At 37.1% G+C, this 27,353-nt stretch overlaps 1 protein-coding gene across 21 annotated transcripts in view; it reads right to left on the bottom strand.

Moving 5' to 3' along the window:
* The window catches only part of FKBP5 (FKBP prolyl isomerase 5), a 98,816-nt gene that overhangs the window by 37,105 nt on the left and 34,358 nt on the right, over positions 1–27,353 (bottom strand). For 14 of the 21 annotated variants that reach the window (XM_019949700.3, XM_073810826.1, XM_019949698.3 and 11 more), the window contains 2 exons: positions 20,392–20,517; positions 12,932–13,076 (listed from right to left, as the gene is read on the bottom strand). In XM_019949700.3, the coding sequence (XP_019805259.1) occupies positions 12,932–13,076; positions 20,392–20,496 (250 nt within the window). In that variant the 5' untranslated portion in view covers positions 20,497–20,517. Of the gene's footprint in view, positions 1–12,931; positions 13,077–20,391; positions 20,521–27,353 lie in introns of all 21 variants that reach the window. The other 7 variants (XM_073810823.1, XM_073810819.1, XM_073810820.1 and 4 more) reach the window with 1 other exon arrangement.

Genomic DNA, 27,353 nt, shown 5'->3' with positions numbered 1-27,353 from the left:
CACACATGAGAGAAAGATATAAGTGAAAGGTAAAAGGTCATCCATTCCCTCCTTAAAAGAAGCCACTGTTATGTTTTTTTTGTACCCATCCACTGTGTGCTGTCGCTTTTAAAAAATTTAAAACACAAATGACAGCATACTATACATTCAGTTCTGAACTGTTTTCTCATTACATAGATATATATTTTAATTATATAGAAATATGTTATAAATAAATATATAATGTTTAAAATTTATTCATTTACGTGTATATACATATCTTTATCCATCAGCAGATAGGATATGCGTTTTAGGGGTTAGATGTGCAGCCTGCTTTAACTTCAGACTGACTAAATTAGAATACCAGGTCGGCCCCATATTAGTTGTGTGACCTTGTGCAAGTTTCCTCATCTGCAAAATGTAGATAATAATAGTACCTGCCATATAGTTGTTACAAGAATTATTAGATAAAATATGTCAAGTGCCTGGCATATAATATGTATTTAATAAAGGACAGTTACCATCATTGTAAATACATACTGACCTACTTCATTCTCAGTGGCTTCATAATATTGCAGTCACTCTACTATTGAGATACATTGCCAACAGTACTCTAATAAGAATTTTTGTCCCTTATGTTTGCCTATTTTGTGCAAGTATATTTGGAAGGTAAATTCCTGGAAGTGCAAAGGTGATGTGCACTTTCCATTTGATAGATATTGCCCAACTGCCCTTCCAAAAGGGCTACACCAATTTATATGCCCACACACGGTTCCAATGTGAAAACAGTCTAGAATCATCAGAAGAAATGTAAAGTCTGCTGTTGACAGGCTGCTCTACTGTCACTGATGCTCTTCAAAGACTGCAATGGCTTTAGCGTGGGCCATTTAGAACAATTTTTTTTTTTACTCTCAACTCCGATATTTTAAGACAAATACCTTACACCCTCTTTCAGGAAATCTTTATACTATGGGGTTACTACTGTACATTTGTTCAAGGCATTCAGCCAATTACTGAGGAGCAAAGGTCTGTCTAGGTACTAGAAATACAAAGGTGGCTGTTCTCTTCTTCCTTCCAAGAAACATGCAATGTAGTATGGCTAGTGGAGCAGAAAGATACCTGCCTTGATTTTTTTAAGCATGGTGAACACTAACATAAGAGTACAAACAGGGGCTTTTGCCTTGGGGTGGGGTTGGAACAGTCAGCAAAAGCTTACTTCACAGATGATGCCTATGCTAGGCCTTAGAAGTTGGAAACGTCAGCCTGGCTATTAAATCCACAGGAGCCTCAAGCTGAATAAATCATGCCTATGCCTTTGGCTCTTCTTCTCATTCAGGAACATTAAAGCTTCTTTTAAACACTGAGCTTTAGACACTGAAGGAAACACGCTGAGCAAAGAGCCAGACTGATATGAACACAGGTATATTTCTAAAATTGCCAATCTTGGGCCTCTTTTCTTAAAAAGCACTTCCCCCTGATTTAAAAAATAATAATACATACTCATTATAGAACAGTTGGAAAGTATATAAAAGCACAGAGAATAAAAAACCTCTGAAATTTCAGCATCTGGGGTAAACTGTCAATTTCTTGGCTCGTTTTCTTCCAATTGTGTATGTATACTTTGTTTACATATTAAATTTTTTATATATACATTCTTAAAATTCTGATCATAGTTTATTTGGTTTTGTAGCCTACTCTGCATTTCACATTATATGAGCATTTTTCTTGTTAAAATACCTGAAAACATGACTTTTAATAACTATATGCTATTTACTATTTCATCTTTTAAATATGCCATAATTTCATTACTCCCACTAATAAATATTTAAATTGCTTTTTTTTTTACTCTTATTAAGTTGCAATAAACAACTCTGCACCTAAATCTTCACATGATTTTTTTTTTTTTGCATAATGAAAGCCTCTTACCTGACACATTAGGACTATGGTTGTAGGTTAATTTAAAATGTTGCTTTAAGTGAGGAATCATAAAAATGAACATATACAACCTCAAACTTTTTTTAAACTTAAAACCTATCAAAGTATATTAATTCACTAATCCTGTGATAGAAGTCCAAGGCCTTGTCTGCGTGTGACAAGTGATAAGAGTTCTATATCATCTTTACTATATAAATCACACTTATGGCATATCATTTGCAACTTACAACATGGATTTCTTTAAAGTGAAGTAAGAAGTAGAAGACACTTGTAAAAAGCAATCAGTATGTGGAATCCTTCTGGTAAAAATGTGTTCTGAATGGCCTACTTATTTCACCTAGCGTTTACCCACCCCTAATGCAACTGCCATTTTTTTTTTTTTTTTTTTTTTTACTTATTTATTTATTTCTTTCTTTTGCGGTACGCGGGCCTCTCACTGTTGTGGCCTCTCCCGTTGCGGAGCACAGGCTCCGGACGCGCAGGCTCAGCGGCCATGGCTCACGGGCCCAGCCGCTCCGCAGCATGTGGGATCTTCCCGGACCAGGGCACGAACCCATGTCCCCTGCATCGGCAGGCGGACTCCCAACCACTGCGCCACCAGGGAAGCCCGCAACTGCCATTTTTTAAAAGATATTTATTTATTTATTTGACTGCCCTGGGTCTTAGTTGTGGCATGCAGGATCTTTTAGTTGCGGCATGTGAACTCTCAGTTGCAGCATGTGAGATCTAGTTCCCTGACCAGGGATCAAACCCAGGTCACCTGCATCAGACGCTTGGAGTCTTAGCCACTGGACCACCAGGGAAGTCCCTCAATAGCTATTTAAAAAAAGGCTTTTAGCAATTCACTTTAATAAGTCTTTCCAAAGATGTTCAACTTAGTTTTCAAAGAAATAAGTCCCATTTCTTATTACACTAATTTCAGAGTTTTATATACTATCTAATGAACTTATATAATTACAAAAAGGACAATGGATATAAACAAGTTTAGACTGATTCTTAATAAGAGTCTGAGGAAGAAAAAAGCACACCCTAATGTCTGGAAACTGCCCGACACTTACAGCTGGGCCTTGGTGATTCTGAAGCTGGACTGGGGCACACAGCCAAGCCATGTTATTCTCCTGTTGGACATAACAATCTCACAAAACATCAACGTCAGACAAGGTCACTCTGAGACCATGAAAAAGTGAGACAAAACAAGAACACTTCAAAATTTTGTCTGAGCATGGACAAAAAACAAGGTCCCTGTGCAACCTACAAAATACCAAACATCCCCCTCTCCTGGTGACATGAGTGACTTCTGCTTCTCTACAGGTGTAGCTTTAGTCTCACTCCAGTCAGCCCTCCTCCTAGATAAGATTTACTAAGATACCCAAAGAATCACCTGCATCCCAACAATATCCAATCCAGAGCAAATCCCTTCTTCCTTAAACTCTTCCCCAAATCACCCAATACAAGTCCAAATCCTATAAAAAGACCTTCTGAACACTCTGAGACACCTCCAGTTTCCCATGGTGTGCAGTCTACCTCCCTACGAGTAATAAACCCAACTTGTTCACTATAGTTGTGTTCCTAGTGGTCTGTGGGTGGAGGGCATTGACAAGGCTCACTCAACTGGCTGAAGCATAGTGCAGGGCCACAGTGAAGAATATGAAACTAGCGGTGTCACTCAGTGTATTTACAAGTAGAATGGAGAGCAGCAGTTAGTCTGGAGTTGGTTAAGCAAGCTTCTACCGTATTTCCTTAGATTCAATTCCTAGAAGTAGAATTACTGGGTCAAAGCATAAACATTTTTAAGATTCTTGATCTTTGGGATCTTTTGATCTTTAGGGTCTTAACTGTAGGTATAATACACCAAGAATATATAAACGCAATTTATTCTTCCACTTGTTCTAGACTTCAATTTTACTGGCTCAAACACAATTTATCAACTTCAGTAGTCCTATTCCATTAGTAACAAAATCTGAAATAAGAATATATATTTATTAAAAAAAAAGAATATATATTTACACAAATATATAATGTATCTATCTTTAAGTGTAAATGCTTTTTATATATACCTAACTATAGGGAAGTGAAACGTTAAAAGTGTACAAAGCCCAGTATAAAAGCAATGCACTGTATTTTTCTTCTCTCTGAAGAATATTATATAATTTTTTCTGATTAAGAAAATCAAAATCAAATTTTATAGGCTCATTGTAGGTTCATCAACTGTAACAAGTGCACCATCCTGGAGGGGGTGCTGATAAGAGGGGGAGGCTATGCACATGGCGGGGCAGGGGGTACACGGGAAATCTCTGTACCTTCCGCTCAATTTTTGCTGTGAACCTAGAACTGCTCTAAAAAAATAAAGTCTATTAAAATATCATGCAACACGTTTTAAAATATAACATTTTAAATTAATCACTGAATACTTTCACTTATAATAGACTATAGTGACCATTTTAGAACATTCTTTTTTATTGATTAAAAATTTTTTAAATTGTGGTAAAATACATAAAAATGACCATTTCAACTGTTAAGTGCACAGTTAAGTATGTTCACACTGTTGTGCAACCAATGTCCAGAACTTTTCATCTTGCAACACTAGAGGTCTACTTATTAAGCTACTCTTCTTTTCCTCCTGTCCCAAGCTCCGGCAAGAATTTTATTCTACTTTGTTTTTATGAATTTGATTACTCTACATTTCTCTAGATGTAAGTGGAATCATGCAGTATTTGTCTATTTGTGACTGGTTTATTTCACTTAGTGTAATGTCCTCGAGGTTCATCAGTTTTGTCCCATGTGAATAATACTCCTTTATAGAAATATACCATTGTATGTACATAAGACATTTTGTTTATCCATTTGTCTATAGACAAACATTTGGGTGGCTTCCACCTTTCAGCTATAATGAATAATGCTACAAATATGGGTGTACACATATCTCATTAGGACCCTGGTATATACGGAGAAGTGGAATTGCTGGATCATAGGTTAACTCTATTTTTAATTGTTTGAGGAACTACCATACTGTTTTCCATAGTGGCTACACTATTTTACATTCCCACCAACAGTGCACGGGGGTTTCAATTTCTCCACAACTTGCTAACACTTGCAAATTTCTTTTTCTTTTTTTTAAAATAGTACCTGATGGTGTGAGGCAATATTGTTAAATTTTTTTTTTGGCTGTGCCACACGGCATGCAGGATCTTAGTTCCCTGACCAGGGATCAAACCCATGGCCCCTGCATTGGGAGTGCAGAGTCTTAACCACTGGACCACCAGGGAAGTCCCTCTCACTGTGGTTTTGATTTGTATTTCCCTAATGATTTAGTGATGTAGAGCATCGTTTCATATGCTTGTAGTCCTTTTGTAGATCTTCTTTAGGGAAATGTCTATTTAAGTCCATTGTCCATTTTATAAGCAGGTTATTTGAGGTTTTCTGGTTGTTGGATTATAGGAGTTCTTTATATATTCTGGATATTAACCCCTTGTCACATACATGATTTGCAAATATTTCCTCCCATTCTTTAGGCTGCCTTTTCACTCCATTATTGTATTCTTTGATGCACAGTTTTTAATTCTGATGTAGTCCAATTTATGTAGTTTTTACTTTTGCTGCCTTGCTGTTGGTGTCACATCCGAGAAATCATTGCCAAATCTAATGTCAAGAAGCTTTGCCTCCAAGTTTTCTTCTAAGAAAATACAGTTTTAAGTCATATATATCTTTGATCCATTTCGAGTTAATTTTTGTATGTGATGTAAAGTAAGGGTCTAACTTCATTCTTTTGCATGTGAATATCTAGTTTTCCTAGCATCGTTTGTTGAAAAGACTGTCCTTTCCTCAATAAACAGTCTTGGCATCCTTGATAAAATTATCGACTATCTAACCTTTAAATGCATGTTTGCATTTGAAACCATTGATAATATTGACATTGTCTTTCTTTTTATGCTAGATAAAGCAAAGTTTTTCCTGTGTATTTTTTTCCTCTTATAAATTTTATTTAGTCTTATTTTTAAATGTCTTATAAAAGGGCTCTGATAATCATCCCTATTCCCTACCAAAAGTATCTGATTATGAATTCAACAAACTCGTTTATATGTTAAGATTCTTTTAAAGTGTTCATATGTCTTATGTTACATTCTATTTTTGCCATTTCTCTATTAAATTACTAAGAAAACTGATCACCAGATGATCTCTCCCCACCGTCATGGCTTATCATTTCAAAAACGGGGTGAAAATAATCTGTGCTGGGACAACCTTAATGATCAACTCTGCCAGGCTAAACTGCTAGATACCTGAAGGCAGGAGTCATGTCTTGATTATTTTTTATTTCCCAAAGAACTTAAAACCACAATACTATACTCAATAAAGGAACACGGTCCGTGCTGCAGTATCTAATTTAAATGGAGTTAGAAATGTGTTAGCTTCTCCCAGTCTGCTCTCACCCCTGCCTAAATTAGCTTCTCCTTAATATCCACTCGGCGATGAAACTGGAATCATTCTTACTCTATTAGAAAGTACCAGGTAAAGCCAAAGAAAGTACTTTCTGAAAGTTTGCTGTCTTTCTGGCTCACATTTTTGGGGAGGGTTAGGAATATTAAATATTTTGGCCTAAAAGCCTTCTTTCTGAATCCTGAGTGCTCCTAAACTGCAGGTTAAAAAAAAAAGTTAACAGATGTTAAGAATATATTTATGGTGGAGCAAGAGTATCAATAGAAATTTAAAGGGAACACATGGTTAAACCACAACCCACAAGCAGCTGGCTGCATGGTTACCCATTACTGGTAAGTGTATTTTACTACTTGTAAAACGTTGTCAAGGCCTAAAATATGTGAAAAAAAAATACACTTCAAATAAAAATAAAACTTTAAAAATAGGAATTAGGCCCACAATACCAAGCATGTAATAGCAATAATTTTGCTTTTGATAAACCTCATTAACTACATCATTCCTGTAAGAAAAATGTCTGGTGTACAGCAGGCACTCAGTAAATTCTGCTGGACCAGCACCTACTTTGTTTCTATACCTAGTGTTTAGGCTAGTTTTAAACCTTAAGATCTAACATAACTTGAAAGACACTGCCTGGCTTTGAATCCTGGCTCTGCCACTTTACCGTATTAACTTTGGGCTAATTACTTAATCTCCCTCTGTACCTTAGTTTCCTCATAGGTAAACAAAAAAACCAAAGCAAACCAAAACTAAAATGGTCATAGTAGGTACCTAAAACATTTTTAAAAAATTGGTAAAGTGGACTTCATCAAAATTAAAAACTTTTGTTCTTTGAAAGATCAATTAAGAAAATGAAAAGGCAAGCTAGAGACTGGGAGAACATACTTGCAAAATACACATCTGATTAAGTGCTTGTCTTGTTGAGTACAGCTCAAAAAGATTGTTGGTTTTTTTTTAATGGGCAAAAGATTTGAACAGATACTTCACAAAAGAAAATATACAAATGTCCACTAAGCACAAGAAAAGATACCCTCAATGTGACTAGTTACCAGGGAAATGCAACTGAAAACCAAAATGAGATACCATTTCACACCCATTAAAATGGCTAAAGTTAAAAAGACTGATAGTACTAATGGTTGACAAGCATGTGAAAAACAAACTCTCAAACACTGCTGGTGAGAATGCAAAATGGTACAGCCACTTTGAAAAAACAGTATGGTATTAACTTATAAAGTTAAACATATGTTTTACCATATGATCAACAAGTCCACTCCCAGGTATTTACCCCAAAATAAATTTATCCAACATAGCCACACAAAGACAGGTATATGAATGTTCATTACATTATTCATAATAGCCCCCATATGGAAACAACCCCAATGTCCGATTTTTTGAATGGATGAACAAATTGTGGTGTTTCCATACTTGTAAAATGCTACTTGGCAATTCAACATGCATGAATCTCAAAATCGTTATGCTAAGTGAAAGAAGTCAAATGCCAAAGATGACATATGATTCCATTTATATGAACTTTTGGAAAAGGCAAAACTATAGTAACAGAAGTCAGATTAGTGATTCCATGGCCCCGGGTCCATAAGAAAACTTTTTAGGGTGAGGAAACTGTTCTATATTTTGACTGTGGTGGTGGTTACACAACTATTACCCAAATTCATCAAGCTATATACCCTTTAAAAGGGTTAAGTTTTATTATATGTAAATAGTACTTCAATAAAAAACTCAGTCTTATACACAGATGTTACTATGACTGTCACCTAAACTATACTAAATAAATTGTACAAAAAAATCTATAAAGTAATAATAGGATTGGTGTGAGGATTAAATGAGATAATGCATTAAGCCCTTTGCCTGGCACTATAAGTACTTAAAAAGTATTAGCCATTAGTCTTTCAACATATACTTTCTCTCTTTTACTCCAATATGCTAATGACTGCTAAATTAAAAGATGTTTTTACCAATAATCATGGGTCATCATGCATCTAATAAGGTAAGATTAACGTTAAAGGCAGATCACTGATATTTACTTCATTATGGTTTAATCTCAATAGTAAGAGAGAAGTATAGGTATGTGAAAAATGCAAAATGACTGGTTTCTCTTCTCAAACCTGGGGGAAGAATATAAGAGAGAGGATTTTTATCTTCATAATTCCCAACCATGTTAGTCATATACGAAGAGCACGAAAAACCACTTCACTGAAGTAGCCTTTTATCAGAAATCACCAGACCTTTATAGGGGTAGATGGGGAAGGGGTGAAGCTTTAGTGTCCTTGGATTTACTTATAAGAACAGAGGTAGATACAATTCTTTCAGCCCCCAAACCCATCCCTTCACAATTTTAGTGATAACATATTTGCTGCAGACAGGGAAAGGGAAAGAACAGAACCCCTGTTGTGGAAGTATACTTGAAAATCCTGAGTCATTCTTATTTCAACTTCTTTTAAGATGGGTTATGGACACAGTTCTAGGAATTCAGAACATATAACAAAGATTTAGTTAAGAAAATCCAGTGAGGGAAACCATCATCATTCTAATATCTGTAACATATTCTGTAGTGGTGATAACCAATTGTCTTAGATTGATCCAGTTGTTGTTTTTCCAGACTTCCTGGGGCTAAAAAAGATGGTTAAGCATTCAAAAGGTCTGTATGCAGGCATAGTAAATAGGAGTGAGGACCCAAACTGCTGTAACACAGCTCTTGCCACTCTATTGTAAAGCCAGCCAATAATCCCAGTACTGTAACAACAACAGTAATAAAAGATTTGAGTGCTTACTATGTATTAGGCTGAGTGCTAAGCAACAGTGTATACTATATCTTATTTAATCCTCAACATATAATTGTATATACTATTATTATCATCACTTTATATATGAGGGAAGTGAAGCACAGAGTATCAAAGATGGTACGAAAAGAACAACAGACACATACAAACAATGTGTAGGTATACCTCAAATTTATACTTATGGTATGTGTATTTTTAATGCAATTTTTATAGATAAGTTCTTATGATTCTATTTTATTTTATTTTATTATTATTATTTTTTTTGCGGTACGCAGGCCTCTCACTGCTGTGGCCTCTCCCATTGTGGAGCACAGGCTCCGGACGCGCAGGCCCAGCGGCCATGGCTCACAGGCCCAGCCGCTCCGCGGCATGTGGGATCCTCCCGGACCGGGGCACGAACCCACGTGCCCTGCATTGGCAGGCAGACTCTCAACCACTGCGCCACCAGGGAAGCCCTATGATTCTATTTTAAATACTGACGTCTCAACAGAACCCCAAAATCAGTGTGACTTTCCACTGAAATATTTCTATTTATTCCCTTGGGAGAGGTACAATATAAGGGATCAAGAGAGTTCAATGTACAATATTTGTGCTACAGTTATTTATATTATTTTTCTTCATTATGTTATGAAGTAGCTACTGCCATAACATATAGGTATAAAACTATAAACTGCCTAACCAATGTTTGTTTTATAGGCAACTGAACCCATTATGTTATAGAAGTTTTACCAGAGGGATATTGTTCTAGTCTCATATTTCTAATTATCATCTTAAGGGGGCCTCTAAAGGTTCTGTAATTGTGTTGGGTTTAGTCCTTTACAGTTTTTGTTCCTGTACTCTTTGCAGAATATACAAGAATGGAATCTTAGACTCAGGATTAATCTCAAAGCTCTTCTACAGATGCTTCCTTTTTGTAAGAGCAGGGAAGGTTAGGTGGCTTACTCATGTTAACATACCACAGGAAAGAACAAAGACAGGAACCCTGGCTTCCCAACACCCAGCTGGATGCTCTCCCCCTGAGACAACACTATCTCTAGATAGGTGTGCCACAGGTACCAAGTCAACTGGAAGTTGCCTCTTTTCTCTCTGCTCAAAATTCTAGGAAAGATGAAAGACTCATTCACCATTCCATGTTTTACTGAGAAAATCTGGGTAGAGAAGCAATTCTAAGTCTACTTGCAAAGATAACTGCTGAGAGGAGACCTATTATCTTAAACCTATCAACTTCTTCAAGACAGAAATTCAAAGGCGGGGGGCAGTGGGAACAAAGAGGTCTGATGAGGCCATTTACTCTTTGGTCATCTAAATTAAATAATGATGCCACAGCCATGCTGGTAGCCCTGGAAATTCACATCCTTACGTCAACAAAAATGAAAAAAAGTTGTTAATCGTCATCCTTATCTGCTATGTTAAGAAAAAAAAATCTGTATTTGATTTTGATTGCTATCTTATTGAACACAAGATTAATCTCACATGAGCCATTAACTCACTGAGGACCCAAAGGAGAAGGGAGCAGTGGCACAGCCAGCACTAGAGCTTGGAGAGAGTACAGCTGTACAGGAAGCAGAAATCACCATGACATACAAATGCCTGTGGGTACCAGGGAAGGCAGAGAGGCAGAAAGAGTTTAACTCCTTAGCTACTTGCTGTTTCCTGTCCCACATCCTTGCTTAGCGAGCAACTCGACTAAGGTGTAGAGTCAGAAAAAGAAAGGAATTATTCAACACTGAGCCATGGTGGTGAATGAGGGGGATCGCCCCTTTTCTCCTACACTTGATCTGGGAACAAACTAGAAGTCTGCTATATCTGTGGCAGATAAGAATAAAATGACTCTGTAATTCAGCCACTAACTTCCAACAAGCCACATGGTCCACAAAGTTCAATTTGATGTATGGGCTATTATTCTTCTTCCAAGATTAAAAAAAATAAGAATACTAAATTAACTGAAGACATTTAAAAGCATTTGTAAAGAAATCAGTAAAAAATCACATTTAAGATTTTAAAACAGTGGTTCTCAACTTTTTTCCCTCAGGACCCCTTTATATCTTAAAAATTGAAGACCCTAAGTCCTTTTGTTTGTATGCTGTATCTATTGATATTTACCGTATTTAAAAAATTTTTTAACAGTTATTTACCAGTTCATTTAAAATAACAATAACCTCATGTTAACATAAATTATTTTTATGGAAAATAACTATATTTCCCAAAAGAAAAAAATTTGTGAGAAGAGTGACGTTGTTTTATCACTTTACAAATGTAAAATGTGTCTGACTTAATAAAAGACAACCAGATTCTCATACCTACTGTTGCAATGTCTGGCTGAAGTATATGGAAAAAATCCAAACCCGCACATATAATTAGAAAAGATAGGAGTTTTTTAATAGCCTTTTCAGATAATGATGAATATAATCTGATACTACATCAAAACTGGACAAGTGGTAGTTTCATAAAGGTTAGTTGCAATGTGGAATCTGAAACCGTTATCAATGAACTTTTCATATTATGTTACGTTAAAATCCATTGGTCTAGCTTACACATCAAATGGACCTTTTACTCATGCATAATTTTATAACGTCTTGCATTGGTCATTGGGAAAATATTGTTCACTGAGTCACACAATCTTCCAAATGTTAACACATTTCACTTCATGATATTTTAAAAATCACATTCATTAATACTCATTGATCTCAACAGAAGTCTTTTAAGTTTTGGGAAGCTGTCGAGCTCTGAGTAGCAGATACAAATTTTCCGAAACTGTAATTTTCACTTGAAAACTCAATGGCAACAAATACTGTCAGTTGTTGTCCTTGAAGTGACAGGCTCACTTCATTCATTTGCGAGAAAATATCTGCCAAATAGGGAAAAATCAAGTCTGAATAATCATAGTTTGCCCTTTCAAATAAAAATGGTGCTTCGGGCTTCCCTGGTGGCGCAGTGGTTGAGAGTCTGCCTGCCGATGCAGGGGACACGGGTTCACGTCCTGGTCCGGGAAGATCCCACATGCCGCGGAGCGGCTAGACCCGTGAGCCATGGCCGCTGAGCCTGCGTGTCCAGAGCCTGTGCTCCGCAACAGGAGAGGCCACAACAGTGAGAGGCCTGCGTACCTCAAAAAAAAAAAAAAAAGAAAAATGCTGCTTTATGGAAAAAATGCAGCTAGTTCAGCTCTCGACTAAAACAAGTACACAAGTGCTTTCCCTTGAGATAGCCACTGTAGTTGGGGATGCAGAAGTGCTTTATGTGTGCTCTCCCATCTGTCACAAAATATCAAAACAATGTGAAACTCAAGGATTAGGATTTAATAAAATTAATATGTTTTACACCTTATCAAGGACATTCTTAAGTGATACTGGCATTCTTTTATTTTTCTTATTTGAACAGTGAGTGAGGGCATACTAATGGTATAGTTTGGTGCCATTGCCTAGATTTGTGCTAAGACTCCAGCAAATATTCACCATTGCAGCTTGGTACCATCGGTGCAAATGTCAACACAGTAAAATAAATAAATAAATAAATAAATAAATAAATAAACATCTTAGTATTATTATGAAAATAATTTTGACACTATGGACCCCCTAAAAATATCTCAGGGACCCCACAGGGATCCACGGACCACACTTTGAGAACTACTGCTCCAAAATATCTTTATTTTTGGCAAGGATAGGATCCATGAGAACTACTGCTCCAAAATATCTTTACTTTTGGCAAGGATAGGATCCACTAGCTCCCATATAATATAAATAGCAATAAATCTAAGCAAAACACAACTCAAAAAAAAAATACCCTCTTACCTTTGCCAAGACTAAAGACAAATGGTTCGTTTCGATCATGACTGGAATCAAACTTCTTTCCATTTGACAATTTTCCTTTGTAATGGACATAAACTTTGTCTCCAATCATCGGGGTTTCCTCACTATTCCCCACTCTTTTGACAATCTAGAAAAGACAAATGTCAAGAAAAATGAGGTTAAACATTTTATTTCTAATAAGAGAATAAAGAGGTCACACAGTCCCTTCCACATCACTCAGGCACATTTGCAAACAACTGTCTGTCCTTTCTAAAGGCTTCCCTCCCAGTTCTCTCAATGATCCTCACTGTTACAAAATTATCCTGTACTACTCTAAATCTTTAATGCTATATTTAATTGTATTGTTAATCACACTATTCTCTCAAAATAATTAATCAATAGATCTTATTTCACTGGTTTAATGCCCCATCTTTTGACACTGAAATCTTTCAAAACACAGAGTTAGTCCATGTACAAACTGAATTAGACCAAAAAGATTAGTGGACTTTCAAAAACATTCAAAAAGAAGTCTGAAGCAAAGTTTCAAAGGTGAGATTTTTATTTCTCTCCTTTGCTAAAAACATTATCTTTTGACTAGATTCCACTAGTCTGGTTTAATTTCAAAAAGTCCAATTTCCTGATATAAAGGTTATACTTCCTACTATTTGAAGAATATTCAAAGTGTAAAAAAAACAGTACCACTGCACAGTTTGATATGATACTGAATAACTTGTGTTCTAGTAAAGGAAATGCCAAAAAGCTCCAAGTTGAAAAACATTTAACTATCATAAAATCCAGTATATTTATTTTGTTCTTGGCAGAGCAAGCCACTAATGCAGTTGGTCAGTTCTGGGAAAAGAAAATCAAATCCAGGCATGTGGTGTATAATTTATTCTGTCAATCACTTATGCCAAATTAATCATTTCTATTAGATAACAGAGGATGGTAGCTAATGTCCAATAAACATCATTTTTGGGGAAGGGTCTGAATTTTTATCTGAAGAATTCAATTATTTGCTCCTAAATTCTTTTTTGAGATGCATTCTCCTTGCCTCACCCTCATATCACCACATAAACACTGTGAACTTAGATTCTATAACTTTCTTAGCTCAAAAGCCTAGACATTCTAAAGGAAAAAAAATGATTACTGCAACTTCATCAAAAAAAGTGTTTGGGGGCTTCCCTGGTGGCACAGTGGTTGAGAGTCCGCCTGCTGATGCAGGGGACACGGGTTCGTGCCCCTGTCCGGGAAGATCCCACATGCCGCAGAGCAGCTAGGCCCGTGAGCCCTGGCCGCTGAGCCTGCGCGTCCAGAGCCTGTGCTCCGCAACGGCAGAGGCCACAACAGTGAGAGGCCCGCATACTGCAAAAAATAATAATAATAAAAAATAAAATTAAAAAAAAAAGTGTTTGAACTAATCAATGAATTCAGTAAAGTTGCAGGATTACAAAATCAATATACAGAAATCAGTTGTGTTTCTACACACTAACAAAATATCTGAAAAAGAAATAGAGAAAACAATCCCGGAAATGTACACCAAAACCACAATGAGATATCACCTCACACCTGTCAGAATGGCTGTCATCAAAAAGACAAGAAATAAAAAGTGCTGGTGAGGATGTGGAGAAAAGGGAACCCTCTTGCACTGTTGGTGGGAATGTAAATTGATGCAGCCACTACGGAGAACAGTATGGAGGTTCCTCAAAAGATTAAAAGTAGAACTACCATATGATCCAACAATTCCACTTGTGGGTATTTATACAAAGAAAGGAAAACACTAACTGAAAAAGATATATGCACCCTCGCCATGTTCACTGCAGCATTACTTACATTAGCCAAGATATGGAAACAACCTGTGTTCATCAATAAGTGAATGGATAAATAAAATATATATATTTGTATATGTTATATATATATATATATATATGTATACACACACACACACAAAATGGATGATTATTTAGCCATAAAAAAGAATGAAACCGGGACTTCCCTGGTGGCGCAGTGGTTAAGAATCTGCCTGCCAATGCAGGGGACACGGGTTCGAGCCCTGGTCCGGGAAGATCCCACATGCCGCGGAGCAACAAAGCCCATGCACCACAACTACTGAGCCTGCGCTCTAGAGGCCGAGAGGCACAACTACTGAGCCCGTGCACCTAGAGCCCATGCTCTGCAACAAGAGAAGCCACAACAATGAGAAGCCCACGCACCACAATGAAGAGTAGCCCCAGAGAAAGCAGCAGCAAAGACTCAGTGCAGCCAAATAAATAAATAAATAAACTTATTTTAAAAATAGGAGTGAAATCTTGCCATTTGTAACAACATGGATGGACCTTGAGGGAATTATGCTAAGTGAAAATAGGTCAGACAGAGAAAGACAAATACAGCATGATCTCACTTATATATGGAATCTTAAAAAGAAAGAAAGACAGAAAGTAAAGAAAAAACAACTAAATTTATAGATACAAAGAACAGAAACAGATTGGTGGTTGCCAGAGGTCAGAGTTTGAGGGGAGGGTGGGAGAAATGGGTAAAGGGAGTCAAAAGGTACAAACCTTCAGTTACAGAGTAAGTCATGGATGTAATGTACAGCATGATGCGATAGTTAATAATATTGTATTGCATATTTGAAAGCTGATAAGAGAATAGATCTAAAAAGTTCTCATCACAAAAAAAATTTTTTAAACTATGTACGGTGACAGACATTAAATAGACTTATTGTGGTGATTATTTCATAATACATACAAATGTCAAATCATTATATTGTACACCCGAAACTAATAAAATGTTATATGTCAATTATACCTCAATAAAAAATCCCATTCACAATATCATCAAAAACTATAAAATAGTTAGAAATAAATTTAACCAAGGAGGTGGAAGATCTATACACTGAAAACTATAAGATTCTGATGAAAGAAACTGAAGAAGACACATATAAATGGAAAGGTGTCCTATGATTAAAGATCAGAAGAATTAAAAATGTTAAAATGTCCATACTACTGAAAAGCATCTATAGATTCAATCCAAGACATATCAAAATTTCCCATAGTACTTTTCACAGAAATAGAAAAAAAAAAAAAAGCTGAAATTCGTACAGACCCATAAAAGACCCCAAATAGTCAAAGCAATCCTGAGAAAGAACAAAACTGGAAGCATCACATTTCCTGATTTCAAACTATATTAAAAGCTATAGTGATAAAAACAGAATGGTACTGACATAAAAACAGGCACAAAGACCAATGGAACAGAATCGAGAACCCAGAAATAAACCGTAGCATATACAGTCAACTAATATTTGACAAGGAAGCCAAGAAGGCTCAGTGAGGAACAGATAATCTCTGCAGTAAAAGATGTAGGGAAAACTGGATAACCCTATGAAGAATAAAATTGGACCCCTATCTTACACCACTCACAAAAATTAACTCAAAATCAATGAAAGACTTAAATATAAGATATGAAACTATAAGACATCTAAAGGAAAACAAGGGGAAAATCTCCTTGACATTAATCTTGGCAATAATTTTTTGGATATGACACCAAAAGTACAAGCAACAAAAATAAATAAGTGGAACATCAAACTAAAAAGCTTCTGTGGGCTTCTCTGGTGGCACAGTGGATAAGAATCCGCCTGCCAATGCAGGGGACACAGGTTCAAGCCCTGGTCCGGGAAGATCCCACATGCTGCAGAGCAACTAAGCCCGTGCGCCACAACTACTGAACCTGTGCTCTAGAGCCCGTGAGCCACAACTACTGAAGTCCACGCGCCTAGATCCCATGCTCCACAACAAGAGAAGCCACTGCAATGAGAAGCCTGTGCACTGCAATGAAGAGTTGCCCCTGCTCACTGCAACTAGAGAAAGCCTGCATGTAGCAACAAAGACCCAACGCAGCCAAAAATAAATAATAAAATAAATTGGGCTTCCCTGGTGACGCAGTGGTTGAGAGTCCGCCTGCCAATGCAGGGGACATGGGTTCGTGCCCCGGTCCGGGAAGATCCCACATGCCGCGGAGCACCTGGGCCTGTGAGCCATGGCCGCTGAGCCTGCGCGTCCAGAGCCTGTGCTCCGCAACGGGAGAGGCCACAACAGTGAGAGGCCCGCATACCGCAAAAAAATAATAAAATAATAAAATAAATGTATATATATATTTTAAAAAAGCTTCTGCACAGCAAAAGAAACAATCACCAAAATGAAAAGGCAATCTATGGAATGGGAGAAAATATCTGCAAACCATGTTATTTGATACTGAAAATATACAAGGAACTCATGGCTATAATCAAAAAATCAAGAAATAACAAGTGTTGATGAGGATGTGGAGAAAAAGTAAACCCTGTACACTGTTGGTAGGGATATAAACTGGGACAGCCACTATGGAAAACAGTATGACGTTTCCTCAAAAAATTAAAACTAGAACTACCATATGATCCAGCAATTCCATTTCTGGGTATAAATCCAAAGGAAATGAAATCACTATCTCAAAGAAATAATGGATAAAGATGTGGTATATATATATTATATAATATTTTATATATATATATATATATAATAGAATATTATTCAGATAAATAAAGACAGATAAATACTGTGTGATATCACTTATATGTGGAATCTGAAAAAGCTGAACTCACAGAAACAGACAGTCAAATGATGGTTGCCAGGGGCTAGGGGAAAATGGGGAGATGTTGGTCAGAGTACAAACTTCCAAGTTATAAGATGAATAAATTCTTGGGATCTAATGTACAGCATGGTGACTATAATTAACAACACTGTATCATATACTTGAGAGCTGCTAAGAGAATAGATCTTAAATGTTCTTACCACAAAAAAGAAATAATTATCTGAGGTGATGAAGGGGTTAACTAACCCTACTGCAGTAATCATTTCAAAACATTTAAGTGTATCATATCATATATAAAATTTCTTTTTGGAGCTTACATTTTTAAAATGAATTGAGACTAGATTGTATCCTTAAGACAGCTCCAGATTTAGGCACTAAACTCATCTTGTTGGGGAAACCGGAAGTGATACCACAGTATCACTTGCTGATGTGAACAGCTCTGACTCCATGGTAGACATTCATCCCATATGCCCAGTTACTTGGTTATAGTGCTAGAAAGGCAGATTCCCTCCAGGAGAGGGAGGGAATCATATCATGATACACATATCATGTGTATCATATCATCACACTGTATACCTTAAACTTACATAGTGTTATATTTCAAATATATCTCAATACAGCTGGGAAAAAATAATTACAGTTTAAAAAATTATATTAAGTGCTAGTAAAAAAAAAAAAAAGGAGAATCATTACTGCCCTTCTAGTACTCAAGGGTAAAAAACGTTTCAAAAAAGTTAATCTAGGGCTTCCCTGGTGGCGCAGTGGTTGGGAGTCCGCCTGCCAATGCAGAGGACACGGGTTCGTGCCCCGGTCCAGGAAGATCCCACATGCCGCGGAGCGGCTGGGCCCGTGAGCCATGGCCGCTGAGCCTGCACGTCCGGAGCCTGTGCTCCGCAACGGGAGAGGCCACAACAGTGAGAGGCCCGCGTACCGCAAAAAAAAAAAAAAAAAAAGTTAATCTAAAAGAAATCACACGATATTCTAGAAGTGCTCGTGTTCATGAACTGCATGCAGTATTTAGGAGCCTGAGCCTCCCCTGGAGGGAATCTGCATTTCTAGGACTATAACCAAGTAACTGGGCATATGGGATGAATGGCTACCACGGAGTCAGAGCTGTTCACATCAGCAAGTGATACTCTGGTATCACTTCCGGTTTCCCCAACAAGATGAGTTTAGTGCCTAAATCTGGAGCTGTCTTAAGGATACAATCTAGTCTCAATTCAGTTTAAAAATGTAAGCTCCAAAAAGAAATTTTATCTTCCTGGGTTAGTTTCTCACTTCCCAGATCTGCCTTGGTCTTTTAAAAAATATATACAGTAACAGTTAATAAGAGAGATTATTACAATCATGGCACTGTGCTAAATGCTTTATGTAATCTCAATAATTCTATGAGGTAGGCAGTATTATTACTCTAAGTTTACAAATGAGGAAACTTCATCACAGATAGGTTACTAAATTGCTCTAGGTGATAGAGTTAAAAGACCTATTTAATCTTAACCAAAAGCCATGGTGAAACATGAGGCTTTAGACAGTGATAAACCATAAGATTTAAAGGGTTTATAATCTCTAAATGTTTCCTACAAGCCTAAAAATCTTATTAGATTTACTCCCTAGAACAAAGCAGGGCCTCAGGCAAGTTGGGGGCCATGCTGTCTGTACCAGTGCTCTGAAAAGATGAAAGAGAAGAACTTAAACAGAGGTAGGGAGATGCTGCAGATAGCCCACAGAATTTCCACTGTCTTGAGAGGCATTCTGGAGTATGGGATGAGTAATTCACAGAGCTACAAGGTTGAAAAGCCCTCTGAATGAAGATATCATAATATACATCTTATGCTATAGATAGCATAAAGCCCTTATTCTACAGGTTCAAGTCTTCAAATTTTGGCTTGGCATACAGCAAGCTAATAGTAAAACATGTATATTTGGAAGAAATTCAGGCGCAGAAAAAAGCTTTCACATAAGCAAGATTAGCCAAAACAAACTAAAAAAATTCTCATTTGCTACTGATAACACAAGGAGATATTAAAACTCAGCTTAGTGGTAATATTTAGAATGTTTAAGATAATCTTTTCAGCAAAAAAAAAATTAATTATACAAAACTTGAACGCATAACAACAGTGTAGGAGAAAAAAGAACTTAGTATGACTAAAACCATTTAACCTCTCTTTATTATACGAAATAATAACACATACATATCTTCCATACATAAACGGAAGAATCAAAAAGGACTCTGTCTCACAAAACCACTGTGAGATTAAAAACAATGTAAAAATGATTAATTACAGAATGAAAAAAGTGTTTTTAAGGAGGAAAGCTAATTCAAAAGTGAGATATATTCTCTGATGAAACCTCAAAAAAATACCTTCACTGCACACAGGAATTCTATTTGTATGTAAAAAACCAATCCTTTTGAACTCTGCAAGTTAGCTTTTCTTTTTCTTTTAAAAAAGTCTTTTGAATTGTCATTAGCTAGCTTTAATATACTTAAATATTATATTAAAATAATCACCCATTTATACACTCTGAGAATAGAGAGACACAGCCTTTTGGAGTCAGACGTAACTTGGACCTAAACCCCAGATCTGCATTTACTAAGATATATGATTTGGGGCAAGTTAATTTACCTAGCTGGCCCTCAGTTTTACCATCTATAATCTGGGATTAAAAATAAACCTCCAGTTATGAAGACAAAATGGGAATTTAACTGCAGTGTTTGGTACTTAGTAAGCCTCAATAAACATTATCTATCTCCACCTCCAACCAAAAAAACAAAAAAAGATTTTTATTAACAATCTTTCCAGATAGCAAATTTCCCTAAATGTCATTCATCCTTGTGGCCTCACCTTTAATACTCCTCTATCTTTTTTGGAGGTAATATCCTCTCCCTGTTCAGCAACAGCTGCTGCGGGGCTTTCTCCATTGTTCTTGGCAGCTTCATCAGTAGTCATTGTCTTTTATAAGTAGACAACCTGCTGAGAAGAAACATATTTTAGCTAGGAAAAGTATCACTTCTTTATGCATCTTAAATGCCCCTAGGAACTGAGCTTTAGCTGACCCAAGATTTTCTAAGGGCCAATAAGGTTAAACACTGAAAAGGAAAATAAAAACATTTGCTATGAGCATGTATTGATGTCATGAGGCATGTAAATGAAACATCATCCAACTCCTCAATTTCCCATCCAGCTCTGATCCCAAATTAGAGAGCAGAACAAGTCAGGTTTGATAGTGATTATATTCCTTAGCATGATTACACATTGAGAAGTAGTCCTTTCAGAACTTTGAAAACGTCCTTTTCCTACAGCCATATTCTTGACAGAGAATTAAGAACTTATCAGGTGATCTGATAAAAGAAATGACAATATATCACAGTGAAAAACAGGATAGGCTTTCAAAACGACAGACCCTAGTCTGAGTCCTAGCTCCAGCAATATCTGTTTGACATTTGCAAACTTAAAGTCACTGAGCCTCAGTTTCACATCTGTAAAATGGATGGAGTTTTTGTTCATAGGGTTACTGTGAGGCATTAATGAGATAACAAATGTTAAGAGATTAGCACAAAGTCTTTTATAGAGCCACATTTTTCATTTCCTGCTCAGAAGTTCCTTTGGAATGAGGTTCTTCCCTACCATGGCATTCCAGGCCCTCCACAACATGATCCTTACCTATCTTTCAGGTCTAGCTTCCACTACTTTCTTTCATGCAGCTCATGCTCTAGCCAAACCAGACCAATTCTTCTCCCATAACAAGTCCCGTGCTTTCCCATCTCCATGCTCTTGGTCACTCTTTTTTAAAATCCCCACTCTTGGGCTTCCCTGGTGGCACAGTGGATAAGAATCCGCCTGCCAATGCAGGGGACATATGTTCCAGCCCTGGTCCGGGAAGATCCCACATGCCGCAGAGCAACTATGCCCATGCGCCACAACTACTGAGTCTGTGCTCTAGAGCCTGCGAGCCACAACTACTGAAGCCCACGCGCCTAGAGCCCGTGCTCCGCAACAAGAGAAGCCACCGCAGTGAGAAGCCCGTGCACCTCAATGAAGAGTAGCCCCAGTTGGCGCAACTAGAGAAAGCCCTCATGCAGCAATGAAGACCCAACACAGCCAAAAATAAATAAAAATTAAAAAAATTAAAGAAAAATAAAATCCCCATTTTTCCCACTCAAATGCTACCTCCATCTTACTGAACTTGACCTTCTATTTTATAGTTGTCTGCCCTTTTCTGTACTCCTTAGCTCTCCCCTTGATTTGTTGTCTATAATACACTCGGTAAGACAACACACTTGTTGTATTTAAAAGATCCTTGAGAGCAGGGCCATGCTTTGTCCATATTTAGATTCCTTAGAATGCCTCTACCTTTTAGACTGGAATGACAGAAAGGTCAAGGAATCTGGAGCTCCTTACAAGCTGTTTAATGTGCTTACTTTAACTTCTCTAAGCTTTTTTCCCTACCTGTGTAATTAGAATAAAAATAATATCTACTTTCACAGAGTGATCTTCTGGATTAAATGGTATAATGTATATGTTAAAAGTATACTATTCCAATGTTAACTCTTATTATTATCATCAGTCACCTAAATGACAGATACTTCATGCAAGGCAAATACCAACAAGCTAATCAACAAGACAAAACAAAACACACCTTGCTGGCTGCTGCCATGATGAATTCCATACTGCTCTCCTGGTTGAGCAGGGGAAGACAAGAATTAATCACTTCTACAGCTATTCAGTATTAGGCTAATAATGGACATAAGGCTCCCTAAGTCACCTGTGGGACCCTCTTGCCTACACAGTTAAAAAGTGCTATTTTACACTTGTGAAAAATGTCTTACTGATACAACTGATAATTAGACAACTAAATATAGTTGATACAGTGTTTTAAATCATTTCCAATTGACCTAAATTTACTTCAGTGTCAACAAAGACACAAATCAAATTTTGCTGTGACCCCAAATCTTCAAAGAGAACACCAAAAACCAGGGGCTTAGCCCTTTGCTTTATTTTCTAGTACACTTTATGCCAAACACAAAAGATCCAAATGCTTGGCTCAGGATAAGGGAAAGGCCAGAACAAAGCGTTCTCAAACAAACAACAACAAAAATTAACTACCTACTTGTTGTGTGATGCTGGGCAAGATAATTAGGGAAATCAGATGAACAGGGTTTGTTCCCTAATTCCAGTAACCTACCACTTATAAAACACTCTCTGATGCATAGAAATTTGCAGGAGCCACCTCAAAAACAGAGGGAAAAGATCTTTTAAACACTCTGGAGGTGTTGGACCGTATCCCTGGAAAAATACATACACACAGAAAAAATTTCCTGCTGCTTTACAGGTACATAGACATCCATCAGTAATCCCCTGGGGAAACCCTGGAGTAAATCAATAAACAAATTAAAACCACCAAATGAAAGGTTATTAGGGAACAGGACAGTTACACAGTCTCAAAACATGAACCTACAGATTACTTATTATTAAAAAAGGAAAAAGAGCTTTCCAGTGGAGTGATCTGACAAACCTCCCCCTTCACACAAGTGATCTGCATTATGACCAAACTCTGCATCTTCTATATTAACACAAACCAGTATCAGTGTGCCTCCTGATGTGATGTAATGGGAAGCATACATGTGGTATTCCTACCAAAAACATTTAACCTGAAACTAATCAAGAAGAAAAGACAAAATTAGGTTGCGGAACATTCTACAACTGGCCTAGACTCCTCAAAATGTTAATGTTATGAAAGACAAAAAAAAAGTTAAAAAAAAAGAAAAGGGGCCTGTTCTGGTTTAAAAAAGACTAAAGAGACACAGCCACCAAATGCAGTGTGTGATCCTTGGCTGGATCCTGGATTAGGGGGAATAAAAATTTATAAAAGCACATTTTTGTGAGAATTAGGAAAATTTGGAAAAACAGACCATATATTACCTTATTATTACTGTATAATGTTAGCCTTCTGGAGTGTGATATAGCATTGTGGTTTTATACAGAATAATATCCTCATTCTTAGGAGACACATGCTGAAGTATTTAGGGGTGAGGTGCCATGATGTCTGCCACTTACTTTCAAATCACTTGAGAGAGAGCATGTGTGAGCACAAATATCACCAAAAGCTAAAAACAGAGCATTCAGAGAGCATGACTACAACACATCCAAAGGCAATGCCTTTCTTCTGAATGTTTGTCATTTGTAGATCAGCTAAACTTTTAAATGAAAATACTGTCAATCAAAAAACATTTTCTTTTGTTCTAACCTTCCCCTTTGGAAACAATGGCTTGCTAAAATTTAAATAAATAGGGAACTTGTATAAGTTGATTTGCAAGCTTTATAAATCTCATTTGATAAAGGAATTTGCTCTTCATTTTTGGTTCTAACACTTGAAGGGATACAAATAATCTTTGTAATCTCAGAAGGATTCTGACTAGTATGGAGTCCATGTGAAAAGAGGTAGCATGAATTAAATTAATTAAAACACAAAGATAAAAACAACACTAAAACTTTGTTGAACTTTCAAAGGCAGATAAATCTGGAAGAAGAAAGAAATAAACTGAACATTCCAAGTACTTCCCCTTAATTCCAGTTATACCATTTGGGGTATAGATTTTTGTAAGCAAACAAAACAAATAAAGAAAAACTTCTTCCTTGATCTAATGTTACATGAAAAAAAGGCTGTAAGAACAGATAATTCCTAAAAACCTGTAAGACACACTAAGAAAATTTCACTTTTTTCATAAGAGAGCCTTTTCTTCGTTCCCCTACCCTAGGTTTATTCTGGATTTAAAATCACTCTGTAGCTATGGATATTAATCTATGATAAAGCTCACTGTCCTGAACTGTCCAAAGGGGAAAATTGCTGCCCAGAGCCTCAGAGAGGGAACACACAGTTCGTTCTGTTATGGACATGCCAGATAAGCATGCACTCTCCAAAGTGCTGGTCAGCAAACACCTGAGACATCACAGAAAAATGAGACTAAGCTTAAAATTTCATCAACAGTGTACTGAAAACTTCAGTTAACATAACTAAATTGTCATATTCCCCCAAATGAGAAATCATTTTAAAGGTTTATCCACTAATTAACCATGTATATTACCTACTGTTGTAGTTGTTCTCTTTGTTAAAATATAGATATCTTGTATCACAGATTATCCTACTGTCTAACAGAAGAGTTTTCAGAAAGAAGACAAGAAAGCATATAGGAACTGGCTACTTTGTTAGAAACACAGAAAATTACAAAATTACAGCAGCACTCTTTCTAAGTACCATAGATGTCTGGGCCATAAAGGCTTTCAGTCTCCTAAAACTAAAACACAAAAGAAAGAGAGAAAACACAAGGAAAGGCTTGTAACTGAATGCAGTATAAGTGCATCCTAATTTTGAAAATATTCATGTAAGGACTAACTGGGAAGCCCTCATTTACTTTCAACCCCAGGCCTCTATCAAACATTCAAGTCCAGTAACACAGGAGTGTCAGGAGTAGTTATCTATTTGTAGGCAAGACACACACAAAAGAGAGATATACATGCATGCAGAGGAAACGAGATCAAATATAAAGACAGACTATATGTCTATATGAAACTGCACACTGTATTTATTCACCTACTTTCCCCCAGTTAATTTGCTTCCTCCATACCGGGGTGCGGAATGGGGAGACGATGAACAATGCTCTTATATATGCTCATACATTTACGTTTTCTCCTTTAAAAAAGAAACCTGCAAGAAGATATACAAAGAGCCAATAAGCATGTGAAAAGATGTTCAACATCCTTATTCAAAAGGGAAATGCAAGTCAAAATCACAATGAGATACCACTTCACACTCATGAGGATGGCTATTATCAAAAAAGGAAAAATGACAAGTGTTGGTGAAGATGTAGAGAAATCAGAACCCTCATGCACTGCTGGCAGTAATGTAAAATGGTGCAGCCTCTGTGAAAAGGTTTGGTGGTTCCTCAAAGTATTAAACACAGAATCACCATATGATCCAGCTATTCCACTCCTAGGTATGTACCCCAAAGAAGCAAAAACAGAGACTCAAACAGATACAGTAGCAGTAGTCACAAAAGCCAAAAGGTGGAAAAACTCCAAGTGTCCATAAACAAAATATGGTATGTGTGCAATATGTATTATGTTATTATTGAAACGAATATTATTCCATAAAAAGGAATGAAATTCTGATACATGCTAAACATGGATGAACTGGAAAACATTATGTTAAGTGAAATAAGCAAGACACAAAAGGACAAATATTGTATGATTCTACTTATATGAGGTACTTAGAATAGGCAAATTTATAGAGACAGGGACTTCCCTGGTGGCGCAGTGGATAAGACTCCACACTCCCAATGCAGGGGGCCCGGGTTCGATCCCTGGTCAGGGAACTAGATCTCACATGCATGCCACCACTAAGAGTTTGCATGCCACAACTAAGGAGCCCACCTGCCGCAACTAACACCCTGCACAACCAGTCAACCAACCAAATAAATAAATAAATATTTTTAAAAAAATTATAGACACAGAAAGTAGAATAGAGATTACCAGGGGCTGAGGGGAGCAGAGAACAGAGTGGTTGTTTAATGGATATAGAGTGTCTTTTGGGGAAGATGAAAAAGTTCTGGAGAAGAGTGGTGATAACTGCACAACAATGTGAATGTACTTAATGCCACTGCACTGTACATTTAACCATGGTTCTCTCTTTAGCTCTCCTACCTTCCCCTTAATTGAGGATACCTTCTGTATTTCCAATGCAATCCCAAAGTGCTGAGTCGAGCCTCCAGAAGTGATTATTGTATCAGTTCTTCAGGGACCAAAGACTCTGGGATGTCCAATCATGAAGACTGGAGAGGAAAGAGAATCCTAAATGGAGCTACCCCTTGATTGCTACAAAGTATTTCCTCCTTTATTATCTCTCTCAGATACATACAATGCTTTGGTAAACTCACTTTCCTTCTCAGTAATTAGTGAAGAAAAGCAAAGTTAATAGACCAAATTTACCATTACTCCTGCCACTAACCCTGTTTACTTGGATGAATTACTGTTCTTAAATAAGTAGGAGGCAAAGAGTTATATTAGCATTAAAACAAAACAAAAAAAGGTCTAGAAAATATTAAACCATCCAAATGCCAAGGGCCGAAAGACTAAGGGATCAACTTCCCCCACGATGGCAATGGAGTGACAGAAAAATCTGCAAAGCTCTGAGCTTGAAAACAAGAAAAGGTGTATCACTGAACTAGAACACAGATGAGATCAGCCAGGAGAGAACAAAGAAGAGCAAATTGCCTTCTGAACACCGACTGTAAGAACAGCTCTTCCAAAGGGAGCCTGGTCAGCATCACAAAGAGCAGAGAAATTAAGTAGAGCCCCACCTGGGGGACAGAGCAGACACTGTGTTCAGATCAGTTAGGCCAGGTAGGTTTCCCTCCCTCCCGAATGCACAAGGTGGCTCCCATTTTTTTCTATGAACATGTAAGAATTTTCTTTACTCTTGGGGTTCGGATGTATCACCAGAATATACGTGTCATTAATCTTCTTTCCTTCATTCCTGCAGGGGCCTTAATTAACATCCTGGTCCTTAAATGCTGAAGACAAGTCTTTGAGGATCTCAGGAAAGTTCCTACTAATATTTCTTTTCCTTCACTGTCTGTCCTCTGCTTCTAGAAGTCTTATTAGACAGACTTTGGGCATCTTGGTTCTATCCTTCAGGTCTCCTAAACATGTTTCTGGGATAAATATTAGAATTACCTGAGGGAGACGCAAGAGGGAGGGGATATAGGGATATACGTATGCATATAGCTGATTCACTTTGTTATACAGCA

This window comes from Tursiops truncatus, chromosome 10 (genome assembly GCF_011762595.2).
Source record: "Tursiops truncatus isolate mTurTru1 chromosome 10, mTurTru1.mat.Y, whole genome shotgun sequence".
NCBI lineage: Eukaryota > Metazoa > Chordata > Mammalia > Artiodactyla > Delphinidae > Tursiops > Tursiops truncatus.
The sequence above is the reverse complement of the archived record's forward strand: the minus strand, read 5'-3'. Positions and strand labels throughout refer to the sequence as shown.